We start from the raw sequence: 17,973 nt of genomic DNA on the forward strand, positions 1-17,973 counted from the left end.
CTTTTCTAGTTCTTTGGTGGCTTGTACAACAGGTATCTTTAAAGTGGCTTTAGCAACATTAGTGAAATGTGTGTATGTGTGTGTGTGGTGTGTGTGTAGTGTAGTGTAGTCTTATCTTTGTGTTGGTGATGAATGCTGGGACATAGTCTACTACTCTTAAATATCAACAAGTGAGTCAACAAAAACGTAACATGAACAACAGGTGGATGGATCACCATCAACAGTATTGCATGTTGTCACTTTGATCACTTAACTTGATGCTGGCATTCTCCTCTTGTCAGCCAAATGGTACTGAAAATATCTTATAGTACCAGGATTCGAACCCACTACCTGTGAACCAAGTGCCACTGCACAAGATGTGTTGATAGCCTCAGCTAGAGACACAGGTTGCCTTCAAATTATGTACCCTTTTACAGCTTGTAGAGCATCAGCTTAATAATTTTTCTGAAGTTCGTTGATTATACTTCATAGAGGTGTCTTTGGATGTTTCCAGAATGAAATTTTCACTCTGCAGCATAGTGTGTGCTGATATGAAACTTCCTGGAAGATTAAAACTGTGTGCTGGACCAAGACTTGAACTCAGGACCTTTGTGTTTTGCAGGTTGTGGCAAAGCCATGTCTCCGCAATATCCTTTCTTCCAGGAGTGTTAGCTCTGCAAATTTTGCAGGAGAGCTTCTGTGAAGTTTGGGAGGTAGGAGATGAGGTACTGGCAGAAGTAAAGCTGTGAGCGTGGGATGTGAGCTGTGCTTGGGTAGCTCAGTTGGTAGAGCACTTGCCTGTGAAAGGCAAAGGTCCTGAGTTTGAGTCTCGGTCCAGCACACAGTTTTAATCTGCCAGGAAGTTTCAACTTTGGATGTGTTGAATCTGCAAGTATATTGTATCTCTCTTACAATATTTATGATGAGATGATTTTCCATTCCAGTAATTTATAAATGTGGTAGTATTTGATAGAGCTATTTCATAATTCTCATATTCATTTTCACGTTTTCTCATGTTTTCCTATCTCCAAGGATGCGTCCAGTGAGGAGCAGATCCTTCAAACTAGAAAAATTTTTGCAAACAATATCTGCCAGCCATTTCTGAACACTTCTCAAAACCTGGCCCAAATCCTGTCCTGGATATGCTTTTGCTTCATATGTTGAAACAAAGGATTTGTATTTTCCACTTAGATAGCTTAGATAGCTTGCTTTAGTCTTGCAACTTTTACTTTGAAGCTTTGTCCAGCACATCTTCAATATTAAGTAATTATTTTACTATTTTGCTCTCATAGACTATTCCTTGATTTTAATTTAATTGATTAAAAGCAAGGGCATCAACATTAAGAGTACAGGAGAAAGTCCACTGTCGGACACAGATGAGAAAGTGGATAGATCAAAGGAGTACATTGAAAGCCTCTACAGAGAGGACTTGGTTGACGACAGGATATAAGAAGAAATGGAAATCAGTATGTAAAACATTAGGGATCCAGTATTAGAGACAGGATTTAACAGAGATTAGGAAAATTAGTGTCAAATAAGGCAGACAAAATAGTGAAAGATCTTCAAAATCCTGAGAAAAATGAACGAGTGAGCTGCAGCAAAAGACTGGTAATGTATGATGTGTACAAGAACCAAGAAGGAGCAATAAGAATGGAAGACCAAGAATGAAGTGCTTGGTTTAAAAAGGATGTGAGACAGAGATTTAGTCTTTGAAACTAGTATTCAATCTAAAAAGCAATGGTGGAAATAAAAGAGTGGTTGAGGAGTGGAGAAAGGAGATAAATGATAAGATCTGTTATAATGAAATTGCTATACTCAGTGAAAGTGAAGAGAAATTACAGAATCGGTTGAATGGAAAGAGGAATCTGCTACTGTCAAGTATTAATGTTAAAATCGGGAATTAGTTTCTGAGAATGCATGTTTGGAGCATGTCATGGTATGGTAGTGAACCACAGACTGTCAGTAACTTTAAAAGAAGAGAATCGAATCATTTGAGCCTTAGTACCATAGAAGGTTGTTGAAAATGACGTGGACTTGTTAGGTAAAGAATGAGGGTGTTTGCCTGCAATCTGGAACTAGATTTTCTTGATCTCACTGATATCATAGAATATTTGCATTATTTCCTTACTCATTTCTTGTATCCACTTAATATGTGTCATTTTGTTCCCTCTTTCCTCTCCTGGCAGGATTGAGAAGATGAGCCAATAAGTGAAGTTGCAGTTGAAGAATTTGCCAGAGTACTTTCATCTTCTTCTAGATGTTATTCGCAGGGTCATGGGCCCATTTCCTCAACTCTCTATCTTCCAAACCACTATCTCCAAAAACTGCATTTTGAATGATTTTCCGTCATGGTTTCATGAGTAACTCAGGAAGGTTTGCCTCATGTTGCAGCAGCAATGATAATTTTGCAGAAGTATTTGTTTCAATTTTTGTTTTAGATTATTTCTCCAGATCTGGTATATTTTCTGTAAACACTGTCACCTCTTCTCAAGCGCAGTTCTTCACCATGTGTGGCTGATCTTGAAGCTAGCTTCATAACTCACAAAGCTCTTTAATCTCTGTTCAGATTGTCTCTGGAGCGATGAGAATCATTGGCAGTTGTAAAAGAAAGGAATATGAGTGGGGAAATAAAAATTACTTATAATTGTTTCCATCCAAACAATAATGAAGTTCAATAGATTTGCTTCGTCAGATTTTATTCCTAGTCAGTGCATTATCCTGATGCATTTTCAGACAAGATGACAAAGGGACTGCTGACTAACTACAGCTAAATACTTTATTTTGTGAAATCAGTGAAACAAGGCTTGACGACTGAAGTTACCACTTACTTGATCATGCAGCATGTAGGTAGCTTTTCAGACACTTTATTGTAATTAGAAGAATTGATGTATGGCAATTAATCAACTTCAGTTGTGTTCGAAACAGAACTTAACTGAAGCAAAAAAGAAATGTGGCCATAGAGCTGAGAAATCAATTTATCTTTTCCTTGAAGTTGCATATTTAGATTATTAGCAACATCAGTCAGAATTAATAAGAAGTCACATAACCAATCTGGATGAATAATTCAATAATTTTCTCTTTTTCTCAATCAGGAAAACTTCAGTTTTGTTGGCTAAATTTAGAAATCACTCAAATGCTTTACTACTACTTTGCTATGTTCTTCCTTAGTAAAAATCACTGTATTCACTGCAAATGTCTACAAGGAACATTTTGAATGGTCTGTCATTGAGATACTGAGAGCTTATGAATTACCTAGAAATCATAACTTTCATGAGATGTTCAGAATCTCATTTCCTCAATCTCAAATGTTTCTGAAAAATTTATACAGTACAGTTACATCAGATCATCAGTGTGCATTCCTGAATGCTATTTCACTAATGGTACCAAACTTGAAGTTACACAAAAGTGGTAATATATGCAGACTGACAGCATTTTCAGATGATATGCTATTCATAGTAAGTGGTGACACCGAAAGAGTATAGAGGACAAATGTAATGCAGTACTCCATGAACTTGACAGATGGTGCTGAAGTGTTAAACTGTCACTAGCACCTTACAAAACTATGTAGCTACTTCATTTTTAAAAGGAAACTAACAAAAAACCCTAAAATAAAATTAAATCATGAAACAATTAGAAATGCACTAACACAATAGCAAGGGATGTTTCTGGAAGAACATCTTAAGGTGACTTTGCATATCATTGAGAGAAAGAAGGCAGAAAAGGTGCACACATGATGAATAAAATTATTACCATTGCAAATAGGCAATTTCAGTTTTCCTTGAAAATAATCACAGTATACCATCAATCTACATTAGCATCAGTAGTAGGATAGGGTGCAAACATTTGCACTCATAGATTTATTTAACAAAGCAAGCTTCATTAATCAGAAGAGTTCAATGAGGAGTGCTACAGATATTAATGGACACCTACTCCACTACCCTGACTTATGCTTTGTTAGTAATTCTAGGACTATGCCCATTCAACTTGGAAATTAGGAAAAGGGGAACTCTTTACTGGTTAAAGAAATGCAATGAAATGGGAGTGTGAAGGATGCTTGGAACTGAGGCCAATACAAAAAGTTAATGAAAGATCGCATATTACAGTTGTGGTAAAAGGCACAGGCACAGGCAGGAGAACATATGAATTTCTGTGTGAAGGCAACAAGAGACTGAAAATGAGATTTCTCAATCCGTCGAGTTGGACTGATACATTACCTGATCTGTCATGGCATGTATGGTACATATCTGTACAAAATCAAAAGCCAGATGAATTGTAGTTACAACTGCAGCAGTGTGAGTGTGTTGGAACATACAAGTGGTGTGTGAAGTTTTGGCAGATAATGGCTATAAAACATTAAGGATGTTGGAACCCAAAGCAGCATTGAGGAACAAGTCAACCTGGCAAATCTTGGATGGTTCTGCAGCCACAGCATCCAGGAAGGCCAAGGAAGATTCATGAGGCATTCATCACATGCCAGCATGCTGCCATCCCAGCTAGACAACATACTCTGCAGATGCAGAGAGGGCAACTTCAGTCAGTGACCACTGATTGAAGTATGAAGATGATATCTGTTCTTTCGGACATGTTCGAAAGAACAGATACCATTGGTGATCTCAAAGAATTGATATTTATCGATGCCTGTCAGCAGCTTAAAGGTCTGGATTCCATTGCAATTTCATTTGAATGAAGTGGTTCCTCAAGAATTTACATTGAGTTCTTGCAAGCGATCATAGAAATGTGGACTCTAAAACGTAACAGTGAGTAGTAGAACTGCTTGTTATAGTGGAAAGCTGCTGATTTGCTGCCCAGCGCCCAATGAATCCAGCAATGGCTGTGGGCTGGGGTAGTAAGAGATCGGCGCCAAAATAAATGAAAAGAAACCAGAACAAATTCTATAGTGCTAACAGTAGTATTAGTGGATGGGTTTGTTATATTAGCAGAAGTATTAAAAAATTAAGTGTCAGGCATAAATTGTTAACATATAAATTTATTATTATTCAAGAAAATGTGATGTGCATGGTCCATTTTTAACTTTTCAGATAATATGCTGCAATTGTGAAGAATAAATAACTAATCTAGAAATAATTCCTACCTTGGAAAGTACTCCATCAGTCGTAATACATATTAAATTCGTCATATCTAGATCAATGTTGGTATTTTTTCTAAGAGTCCAGTGAGCTAAGCACTACTGCTAGTTTGTTCTGATGATGAACTCGTTCCAATCAACTCGTTACATATCGTATTTCAAACTGGTGTATATATAAGCCCTTGTGCAAATACTGGCACCTGGGTTTGGAGGTGACGTCAGTTGACAAACGAGTAAATTTCTTTTAAGTTGTTGCCATCATTGCAATAATTCTCCTTTGTGCAATCATACAGTTTAATTGCTTTTTCTCAATATGTTGCGCTGCTTTCAGATAAATCTTTTAGCTGTTTCGGGACAATCTATAAATATCCAGCAACTTTTTACAATGAGATGAGATATTTCATAATTAATTCCTGTGGCAGTTTCGGAACCTTTGACAGTCTTTGCGAACCTCTCTTCCTAGCAAGCCAAATCTCGTTTCAAGGACAAAGTTTTGTGTTTATGAAGTTCTTCTACTAATTCATATAATCCAGAAGGGAGATGGTTCAAATGGCTCTGAGCACCATGGGACTTAACATCTGAGGTCATCAGTCCCTCAGAATCTACTTAAACCTAACTAACCTAAGGACATCACACACGTCCATGCCCGAGGCAGGATTGGAACCTGCGACCGTAGCGGTCTCGCGGTTCCAGACTGACGTGCCTAGAACCGTTCTGTCACAGCGGCCGGCCCAGAAGGGAGATTTTCTTATTGTTTCTTTATGCTGAATTCCTTTGAGACAGCTACTACACTTTTACAAATAAGGCAAACGATATTACTCATAGGTTGCACAAGAAATAACTTTCTGTCCAGCTGTTTTGAAACAGTGTATTTTCTGCTTAGTCCCATTTTTACCTATTTTTTGGATTTATCTTAGACCTTCTCCAAGTGTTCATAATGAATCTTAGAAATAACCTATGAAGAAAAAAACATTTTTACGCAAAAAATGTTGTAAAATTTGATTATGGTACATTAGTGTATTATTGACCGATAATTGTGAAGTAAATGTTTACAAGTTCACAGAAATAGTGAAGAAACTGTTGCTCATTTTTTCGGAAAAAGTTTAACGCTGTAATGAAGCCCGCGTGCTCCTCGTTGATGTGATTGCGTTGTTGTGCCAGTGTGCGAGATTAAAAATGGTGTACCATGAGACTTCAGTGTAGTACACGACTATCCAAGAGCCCAGAGCATGGTACCTTGAGGCATTTGTAGTTTGCCTTTCGAATGGCTTCCAGAGGCATATGTGGATACCGCCTGTGAAATTTGTATCGAGTAGAGTACGTAGCTAGGAACTAATAAATTTAAACGTCGTGCACGATGCGGCAGTTTTTCACGCATCTCATTGTTTATGTCATATCTCCTGAACTGTGTGTCGTACAATGATATAATTTTGCAGTTATATTCTGCGGTATATGTGCATACTGTCTAAAAAATGTGTCGTGTGCACAATTGGTATTATGTTAGTGCATAAATTCGTAGCAGTTTTATTTTATATGTTGACATTCCGGTTGCTATAGGTTTATTTATCAACTGTCATTTTTTATTCGAATTTCCCTTTTGCTGTCCGAGTTTATATATAGTGTCATTTCGAGATAGTGAGTGGAGCTGTGGACGCCAGAAGTTGAGTGCCAAATGGAGAATTCGGAACATTTGCGACATGTTCTTCTGTTTGAACTGTCGTTTACTTGGTATTAAATATGGTTGAATAAATCGCAAAAAAGCGACTGGTTGCATATTTATCACCAAATAAACGCCGGTTTAAATTAGCGTCTCAGTTCGTCATCCACAATGGATATCCTGAAAATCTTCTGTTTGAGTTCAATAGAGGGGTGACAGCAGCGGAGGCAGCCAGAAACATTTGTGCTGTGTGCAGGGATAACGCCGTTGGACAGAGCACGGCAAGAAAATGGTTTTCTCGTTTTAAGGAGGATCGTTTTGACATTAGTCACTCTCCACATTCAGGGAGACCTTCGGGATGTGACAAAGATCATTTAGACGCCTTAATCCACAATGACCCACTTCGTTGTACTCGAGAACTGGGAAATGTGATGAACAGAGATCATTCCACCACATTTTCATGCAATGGGAAATATTCAAAAATCATAAATATGCTCTAAGCCAAGATCGCAAAAATCAGCATGTGCTTCTCTGTTTGTTCGTCGTCAGTTCGCTCATGAACAGACCATATCTATCGTATACCGTTACTGGTGACGAGAAATTGTGTCTTTATGCCAGCAGAAGGAAAAGAAAGGATGGTTGAACGCAAACAATGCAACATATAACTACCGTTGCGGAACCTGAGCACGGTAGCAAGGCCACAAAAATTTTATTTACATTATTTCGCATAATTATAGATTGAATTCAAAACTTTAAACGCTGCTGAAAGCTACACTTTAAGAAGTTTAATCTTGCTTTAAAAGATTAACACAGTAAGACAAGTATTGCAATGTGAACTATGTGTTTGTCTTCAGGCAGAACTCAAATGCCCGGTCCTTATTCATTCAGTAATTGAGAATGGGAGTATTTAGTGACTTCCAACAAACTTTACAAATAATTTCAAATCTTTCCGAAACTTTTTCTCTGCGACGCCCTCCATAAAATTATGAAAGAAGAAAGTTTTAGCTTACTTCTGTCTTCCTTTCTTTCGCTTACGCCATAGTCCTGCAGCGATCCCAAGGTTGGCGTGCTTACAACGGGTTTGACAGTGTCAGTGTTAGGGATGGCCGGATGCTCTTCCTGCCGCCACCTCGTACCCCCCAAGATGGTATCAATGGACCCCAACTGTCACGTCTAGTGTAAATCATGAATTAGTGTGGATGTGTTTCAAATGTGTGTGACGCGTGTAACTGAGGCGGAATGTGGGGACCAGACCCGTATTCAGTGGGATGTGGAAAACCGCCTAAAACCCACATCCAGGCTGGCCAGCACACCGGCCTTAATCCGCCGGGTGGATTCGATCTGGGGCCGGCGGGTCTACCCTAGTCCAGGAAGCAACACATTAGCGCGCTCGGCTACCCTGGCAGTTCAGAGTTTTAGCTTACTACATTTCCACTATTCACGCTGTAAAACGGCAGCATCAGGCGTGATGATTTAATTTATTATTTCTTTACTGTTAACTATTTGCAACACAACTATATGTACCACTGAAAGTACCTGAAAAAGTATATCATTCTGCGACGCAGTTCAGGAATTATTAAGTCATAAACATTAAGGCTATAGCTACACTTTTGTGTGATAAATAATACAGGAAATATGGACTACGTCTTGTGGTATATGACGTGGCTACACAGTATGGAAATTAACGCATATTGTTGAAGGACAGGCGCGTTTTCAAGGTAGTTCTGCCTGGGAAGTGGTAGAAGCTAAACGTGCATCAAATAACGAAGTATTCTGGCCAATGGCTACTGGTGGCCACGATCGTTGTGAGTTGCTCTACAGTTACTTTAGTACCTGTGGGTAGCCAGACACTCACAATGAAGTTTATTGACAGTGAAGTGCTGATAAGGACGGTTGAAAAGCATAAATGTTTAGATGACATTGTTTATCAAAATCGTTACAAGAAATAAGATTCATGTTGATTGATGGAGAAAGACAGAAGCAGAAGAAAGAAATGGAATAGGGGAGCATTTGTAGTACGTTTTATTTGTATTCTTAAAGCACATTAATGCTACTCAGTTTCACTAAATACTAAATGAGTATTGGGAAGCATATTTGACAAGTAATTAGGTGCATACTGAAAACATTATAAACAGTTCTCAACTTGTTACTTACATTTCATTTTGTATAGAAAGTAATTCAGTTCCAGCATCTATATGCAGTCATTTTGCCCCGGAAGTGATCCATGACTTGAAGCAAAATATGCAGTGAAATTTCTCGTGCATTCATTCTCCAACTTGCACGAGGTGGTACACTTTTGAAAGACCACAATAGTGTGTCTTTAAACTCGAATTCATCCCGATACCTGACATAGTAGTGTTACAATCAACATGTTTTGGTTACGGAATTCGCAAACTCAACTTAAATGTCAAGAGGACAGTGAAAGCAGTGCCAATTTCGCTAAATCTTCGGGTTCTGCTGAATCGATAAATGAAGCTCTTTTTTTTCAGATTTTCAAATTTTCCATGGATAAGACTGTATTACATTTTGACAAGATGAAAGCTTCACTAACTACGAAGACATAAAAAGTTGGTTGGAATTCACTTTAAAGTAGTTGTGATAAATTGAGGAAGCCTGAATAGATTTTCTGCCCTATGTAACCTTACAGTACATCTGGATCACAATCCCTTCCAAACGCAACAACATCAATGTGCGTGCAACAATAACTAGCATCCACTACAGCCGTCAGTGTTATAGAGAAATATGTTATGGAATTTAAAAAACTCACTGACATTGTGCGATGGATGATTTATTTACGAGGGTTGGAACTTAAATAGTGGTAACTATTTATTCACAAGCGATACAGCATATTTACATGTTTGCACCTGTTATTGTCCTCAGTAGACACCAATGTTGTGGAGAACCCGTTGCCAATGATGTGGAAGGCGTAGTACACCGTTAGCAGTGCCTGTTCTGTTGATGGTGCCAATGGAGCCGTCTACTGCCTGTCGAATCTCTGGAACAGCCCTGAAGCGAATGCCACGAAGTGGTTCCTTCATCTTCGGAATCAAATCAAAGTCACAAGGACTTACATCCGGGGAGTATGGTGGATGGTACAGTACTTCCCAGTCCCATCGACCGAACAGAGCAGCCACAGCTAGCGCTCTATGCGCCCGCGCATGGTCGTGCAAGATATGGGTGGTTTGCGCAGAAAGTGTTGCCGCTTCTTTCGCAAAGCTGGTCGGAGGTGATGATCCAAAAACGAACAGTAATACTGTGCATTGAGCGTCCGGCGTGGAGGAACGCAATACGTTAGGATAACACCATCACAGTCATACATGAGAATCACCATGACTTTAGACCTCTCCATTCGCACCATCAGCAGAACAGGTTCTGCTAATGGTATGCTACGCCTTCCACATAATTGGCAACGGGTTCTCCACAACGCTAGTGACTACTTTGAAGGACAGTAACAGATGCAAACATATAACTCTTTTGTATCGGTTGGAAGGCCGGAGTGGCCGAGCTTTACTAGGCCCTATAGTCTGGAACCGCGCGACCGCTACGGTCGCAGGTTCGAATCCTGCCAAAGGCATGGGTGTGTGTGATGTCCTTAGGTTAGTTAGGTTTAAGTAGTTCTAAGTTCTAGGGGGCTGACGACCTCAGAATTTAAGTCCCATAGATCTCAGAGCCATTTTTTTTGTATCGGTTGTGAATAAATAGTTGCCACTATTTAAGTTCCAGCCCTCATATAAAGTTTCCTTTGAGAGAACCATTTACAATTCTTGGATATATCGACCACTTTCTCTGTTTTTCTGTTTTCGTCATCTGACAATCAATAACGAAATGATCAACTTTGATGCTACGATTGTATTTCTCAGTTTTCGACTTTGCCCCCATTTCGTGCACAAGAGAGCGTGATACGACGGAAACGGCGAAATCAACCATTCCAACACTTCATACTGAATTTAGTAGAACCATGTTCTTACACATACTACTACATGTGACGTGTTAGTTTGTGGCACAGTCGCAAAATTTATTCAACATCTCACCTGAATTCAAAAGACACAAATTAGTTTATAACAACATACTTTGAATAAGTTAGATGCTACACACTGTTCAGAAAACTAATGGGAAAGATAGATTAGAAGAAGAGAATACTTTTCAACTAGTCAAATAAATATTCGCCATCGCAATTTGAGTAGCAGGGTAAAGCCAATCCTGGTGCACTTGTGATACAAAACTGATATGCTAATTAATTAAACTGATCAATTAAACCCCCCTTCCTCTTAACTTGTTGTTCTGTTAAGAGTTTAGGACCCCCTGAAGGTTGATTTATGACGCTCTGGGGATAATCAGTCCTGAGGAACCACCCACCCTTACCCCTCCCCCTCCTCTTTCCCAACACCTTTGGGAAACCCCAAACCTACCCCCCCCCCCCCTCGATGATACAAGCACCCTTTTGACATAAAAGTAATTGACTAATTAATGAAATGGTCAATTAATTAACTCCTCCACCTGTGGAAAATCCCCCAGCCATCTCCTCCCTTCCCCATCCCTCCCCTCCGCTCCTCTCCCCTCCCCCACCTGGAAATTCGTGGGAAAAAGATTCAATCTGTAATGGAGAGGAAGGATCTCATGGTACAAAATCAAATCAATGTGAATAACAATATATTGAAGCATATTCTTTATTTATATAAAACGATAGTTGTAATTTTAAATTTCAAATTATTTATACCGTCAAGGTTGTGTAATTCACTACCACCCACAGCTTTGATAGGTCTTTTTTAAAGCACTGCAGCATTCCCAAGTTGATTCTCTCTGCTACACCAGGAATAAGGAGGAGGGGAAAGGATATATCGCATGATAGATTAGTAACAAAACCAAATCCATCTTTACTGAAATAAATACCACTCCACCTTTCCTCTGCAGGAGAAAGTCCACTGGGATGTATTGAGGAACACTCAACACCACACACAGCAGCTATCAATACATCGATAGGACACTTTGTAAACACACACATACAATCCACAATGCATTCCATACCAGCTATCACTGCTACATGTTGAAGATTGCAAAAATTTCCGTAGGCCCCCATGCTCCACTGCCGAGCACTGGCCATGCTGGCAGCTGCACACTCTTCTCCTTGATGCTCAAGGGTACAGAGACTGCCACGAAGACCACCCAGCTTTCAGCCAAACAATTTATATGGAGAAATAATCATCCAGTGCAAACTCTTGTTATACAAAATCTTCTCAAATATCCATGTAAAAGTTGGAGAATACTCGCAACACATACTATTATGAAGTCTGCCCTACACATACTGAGACATGGTTAAGTCAGCTGCATCCTCATACCCCACCTGATCAATTCAGGAGGCTCTGCAGCAGCTTGCACCTAAAGCCACAAATTTCCATTCATTCCAGCCATTGCCAACCTCCAGCACATGCTTGGACACCAAGGGATGTTGTCCTAGGAAATCAGCCTTATATTTATCAGTTTAATTACAATTAAATATTACGACTGAAGCACCAATCTGGTGACATTCGACAATGAGCATAGTATTGGAAATGCCTCCTCATGACGACTGTGGCTCTGCAAATACAAAATGACTATGTTAATCTATATCCTCCTTATGTTTGGACATAGTTTTCCATGTAAAATCCTTCATGCCCCTTGTGGATATTGAGAAATTGAAATCGCAGTTTTCCATGTCAAATCTATACCACCCCCATGAACAGACATAGTTCCACCCACATAATTTCTTTGCACACGTCGGAACACTGACCACAGTAACTTTACACCCCAACAAATATGCATTTCAGACAAGTAGTATAATTATCATTCATATGCAGACAGCATCTGAAAAAAATGGTGTGTCAACACACACACACTGTGTAGATGTCTAGATTCTCCTCAGTTCTAGGAAATTACTTAAAGTTTAGGTCTTCCAGCCAATTGGATTTGAGAACAAAATGCAGGTATTTTCAATCAGTGCTTCCGGAAGGTGCTGCATCCCGTAATATTTATTAGATTACACCAACCCATATCGGTGACCAACCCTTTCATCTGTGGGAGCACTGTTGATTACCACATAGTGTCTGAAACCTGAGCTTTACAGCACTTGTTTGAAAGAGTGTTGGTGGGATGCAGCGCTTTTGGGAAGTGGTGATTTAAAATACCTGTGGTCTGTTCTCAAATATGATAGGCTGGAAAACCTAATTGTTAAATAAATTCCTAGAACTGTGGAGAATAGTAATTTAGTAGAACTGAGGAGAATCAAGAGACTAGCGAATGTATGTGTGTGTGTGTGTGTGTGTGTGTGTGTGTGTGTGTGTGTGTGTGTGTGTGTGTGTGTGTGTGTGTGTGTGTGAATTAATCTGATAAATATGAGGCTGTCCTTGGACATCATTTGGTATCTGGGTGTATGGTGAAAGTGGGTCGTGGGTGAAGGCTGGAACGAATGGACATCTGTGGCTTAAGGTGCAAGCTGCTGCTGAGCCTCCCGAAATGGTCAGATTGGGTATAAGGATGCAGTTGATTTAACAGTGTCACCCTCTGGACAGATGAATAGCAAATGTTACGAGTATTCTCCAGTTTTTCTGTAGATGTTTGAAAAGATTCAGTAGACCCTTGCCCCTTCTCCTTATTTTTGGTGTAGCAGAGAGAATCAACTCGGGAATTCTATAACGGTTTAAAAAATACACTGAGTATACCTATATGTGGTTAAGAATTACGTAACTATGACAGTAACAATTCCCATCGAAATTTGAAACGACAACTATCCTTTTATATAACACCACTTCCAATTGCTACATCAAGTTCTCAACTGATCAGTTTATTGTTTTCGACAGTGGTATTCCAGTCAAACCCTTGCCATGTCTCCTGAAACTGTTTAGGGGACATAGTGCAGTCGAACTCAAAATTTGAGATTCTCACTATCATTTTCATCTACCTCTAACATAGTGGATTTCCAGGTAAATGACCTAACAGTGCCAGTATCCACAAATTAGAGACGAGAAAAATTGTGAAGGTGGAAGAGTATGGCTTGGAAACTGAGTAGTTGCAGGACTGAATCCTGGATAGCTCCAGAATTTTCCGCCAATTATACCAGTCCTAGAACCTGACAACAGGAAGCAAGGAAAAACTGTCCCACACAGTGGGTATCGATTTATTCAATTAGTCATCCAATTTGACTGAGGGGGCAGCAGAAATGGGCTATTTCAATATATCCAAAGCCCAGAATTTTGGGGAGGGCTGGGAATTTACCATGTGTCTGCTAGTTTGTTCAGGACAAAAGAGAGGTTAGTTTGACTTCCAGCAGCACAAACAGACATTTGCTTATCAGGAAGTAACCTTTTGGGGGGAGGGAGGGAGGAGACAGAGGCAGAGAGAGAGAGAGAGAGAGAGAGAGAGAGAGAGAGAGAGAGAGAGAGAGAGAGAGCGCTTGTATTTCAACAGGAACTTACCAGGTATCAATATCAAAAAGTTGTCGCCACCTGTAGCTTTGTCTGTCAGGAAGTAACTGGAGAGACAAGAGGTATAGGAGGAGGGTTGGGGAGGTTGCTTGTCCCAGCATCCTGGGCTGGTGTTATTGTGAACAAACTCATCAGTATGGGCACAGCAGCGCGAGCAAATAGAGCAGCTGCTTCCACTGACCATATATAGAAGGTGTATGTTTGGGTGTACATCAGGAAGTGGCTCTAGTCTCAAATTTCAAAGGAAATCAATGTGGTGAATAGCCTTGATAAGGGTTATCGTATACTTATAATTATGCACAAGTCGTGTCGTGATTCAAATATTTTGTACCCGATCTGCTGTGACTGTATGCGAACATCTGCTAGTCAGTCTGATATGTTCAAGATTAATTCTACGACTTTCAGGAATCCGTGTTGGGAAAATGGGAATTATCATGGATGTTTTACTAATTTCATTGCTCGTCTAGATGGCTTTGTAAACAATTTGCGCGTACTGTCTTCTCCCATATGTTCGCATTTTTGCCTTCCAGCAACAGAAAACAAGTACGGAAAAGAAAAAAAACTTCATCCTGATTCTAAGACCCTTTCATTTTGTACCTAACGTGTTCTATCCATCCCGGCTTCTGCTTCTTCTATGCAGTTTGTCTCCTATTTTTGTGTCTTCTTAGTTCTATCTTGAGTCTTTTGTTCTTTTGCTGGACCACTCTGTCACAGATAACTTCTCTAGATTTCGGATCTCATCTGTTGTTAGCCTTTCATAGTTGATATTTTTCTTTCGTCTTATTGTGTCCTATTCAGTGTGTTGATCAAGTTAATTGCTGATGAGTTTTACTTGCATGCACGACTTTCCAATGACTGACTGCAATGTTGGCTGATTGATATAAATATGCTAATCATGGTTTGTAGACAGTTCTGTTGTTAGATAAACAGGTCTGTAGCTTTTTCACAACCAAGTACTTAAATTTTAATCTTACAGTGACTCATATTACGCAGGTCTGAAGAAGCAACAATAATTTTCTGACAGTAGAATAGATATCACTGAATACACACAACAAGAAAAACATAATTTGTGAAACTGTTTGGGGTTTAGTTAGGGAAAAAGCTAAAATGAAGTCAACAGGAAGACAAAGGAATCAAGAGGCTCAGACTTCGGCAGGCGTGTCTTACCGACTCCTGCCACAGTGCCTTCCCATAACCTTCAGCCAGACTGTGGGTAAATCACAGGACTTGTATCACTGGTATGGTCCATGACTGTAACCAGGATTTCAGTTTTATGGGGAGGTGAAGTGTGCAGGAGCACAGTTTACATGTTCACGGTGAACGATGAAATGGTTTCGAGATTTAATAGGAAATGATTCGAGGTACACTTGGTACTGGTCAGTATGCGTTAAATGTTCTGCCTTCTTACTAATTGATACTGAATTGGTACGTCTGTCTATGTGGCGGAGCGGAATTAGAATAACGTTCTGAAGGTAAGTTTTATGGAGGAATGGGGTGGGGGGTGCAGCTGTCTCCCAGTTGTGTATGTCCATGCGTGCCTTGTGCCTTTTTCAATAGACTGTATGTTGTGCAGGAAGTTATGTAGTCATTTCAAAAACAAATATAAAAGACCGCATTTTATGCAGAATATTTCACACGTAAATATTTTAATTTACCCACAATATTTATTGTTCAACATATAACTTATGTACATATCAATCAGACGTCGACTAGACTACACGTCACACATGCATCTAAAACACTCGCAGACTAAGTTGACACTAGGCGCGAGAGCTGTTGGGAGCCTCCGCATATCCCGTTTACAGTCTCCCCCATCAGCCAACGCGCCGACTGTCAATTTAGTTTGCACGTATAATACTTGAACAAGAGTCACAATTGCTCTCTCCTGCACTTACACACACCATGAGTCTTTGTACTTAACAATATAAGATGGTCATTGTTGTCCATAATATTTGTTTCCAGTCTTCACATCTTTGCAGAACTCTCCACATTTTCAGCGTCTGTTTCAGAAACTGTGGCTGGTTTGTGATGTCCATTACACTGGTTGCTCACCTGGATATCCCCGTCACACAAAACACCCTTCGAGTTTTCGGAGTCTGTGTTTACATTTGATACGTTGTATTCTTTGTGGTCGTTTCTGTCGCTCGAAGCGGACTCGTCTGTTGGCGAGCACTGCAGCTTTTCCGAGGTACTGTCGTTTTGCGATGGACAGCTGTTATTCGGAGAGAGAGAAATTTCATTACTCGACGTCTGGTCAATTGGGCGTCCGACAGCGCCGTTTGGTTCATCTCCCGAATTTGGAGCATAAATCGTGTCTCCGTCGACGTTTGGCTTGGGCCGAGACTCGCCTTCGGGATTGCCGGAGACTAATTCGGTACGAATGGGAGCCGCAGGCTGACAACTGTCTCGTTTCTTGGCAGTGGTTTTCTCGTCGTTGTCGGAGATGACGGTTTTGCCGGTGGCAACATCTGTTTGAGAGTTTGGGGCGTCACTCGCGTGAGAGCCATCGTGCGGCGAGTCGCCTTCCGATGTAGCTTCGCACCTGGTAGGGCGGGAGTCGCACCCGTTGGCGACGGTGCTGCCAGTCTCGGAAGTGGCAGAAGTGCGCGGCTTTTTAAGGGCCGGCGGCGGCTGCGGCGAGCCGCCACAGGCGTCCTCCGCGGGGCCCGCGTAGTGGCGCTCGATGTCCTGCAGGGTGCGGCCCTCAGTCTCCGCCATCAGGAAGTAGACGAACACGAACCCGACGGCGCTGATGGCGGCGTACAGGTAGAAGGCGCCGTACAGGGTCAGCTGCTCCTCCACGTTCAGGTACGTCTTGGTGGATGTGAAGGCCCACACGTACGACAGCGCCGCGGCCACCCCTGCAGCCAGCCCTCGGGTTCTGCAACATACGAAACATGGATGTTACGGCCGGTTATGTTGCGGTTGACGCTACTAAACTGGCACAGAGAAACTAGTTCTTACTCCTTTAAATTGCCAACTAATATAATGCTCTGTCCTGAGCGCTTTTTATTTTCATAAACTACACATTTAATGCGCTTCGGTGTCAACCATCAGCAGAAATATGTCATATTAGAAAGTACCAATATGAGAAGTTATGTAATTGTCGTTGTGGTCTTCAGTCCTGAGACTGGTTTGATGCAGCTCCCCAGGCTACCCTATCCTGTGCAAGCTTCTTCATCTCCCAGTACTTACTGCATCCTACATCCTTCTGAATCTGCTTTGTGTATTCATCTATTGGCCTCCCTCTACGATTTTTACCCTCCACGTTGCCCTCGAGTGCTAAATTTGTGATCCCTTGATGCCTCAGAACATGTCCTACCAAATGGTCCATTCTTCTTGTCAAATTCTGCCACAAACTCCTCTTCTCCCCAGGTCTATTCGGTACCACCTCATTAGTTATGTGATCTACCCATCTAATCTTCAGCATTCTTCTGTAGCACCACATTCCGAAAGCTTCTATTCTCTTCTTGTCCAAACTATTTATCGTCCGTGCTTCACTTCCATACATGGCTACACTCCATACAAATACTTTCAGAAACGACGTCCTAACACTTAAATCTATACTCGATGTTAACAAATCTCTCTTCTTCAGGAACGCTTTCCTTGCCATTGTCAGTCTACATTTTATATCTTCTCTACTTCGACCATCATCAGTTATTTTGCTCCCCAAATAGCAAAACTCATTTACTACTTTAAGTGTCTCATTTCCTAATCTAATTCCCTCAATATCATCCAAGTTAACTCGACTACATTCCATTATCCTCGTTTTGCTTTTGCTGATATTCATCTTA

The 17,973-nt window shown here is 40.6% G+C and overlaps 1 protein-coding gene across 1 annotated transcript in view; it reads right to left on the reverse strand.

Annotated features, from left to right (window-relative positions):
* Positions 1-15,780: 15,780 nt before the first annotated feature.
* LOC126336871 (facilitated trehalose transporter Tret1-2 homolog) overlaps positions 15,781-17,973 on the reverse strand; it is a 340,634-nt gene continuing 338,441 nt past the window's right edge. Inside the window, exon 9 of the mRNA XM_050000979.1 lies at positions 15,781-17,060. Within this exon, the coding sequence (XP_049856936.1) occupies positions 16,145-17,060 (916 nt within the window). The 3' untranslated portion in view covers positions 15,781-16,144. The remainder of the gene's footprint in view (positions 17,061-17,973) is intronic.

Source organism: Schistocerca gregaria, chromosome 2, assembly GCF_023897955.1.
Source record: "Schistocerca gregaria isolate iqSchGreg1 chromosome 2, iqSchGreg1.2, whole genome shotgun sequence".
Classification (NCBI taxonomy): Eukaryota; Metazoa; Arthropoda; class Insecta; order Orthoptera; family Acrididae; genus Schistocerca; species Schistocerca gregaria.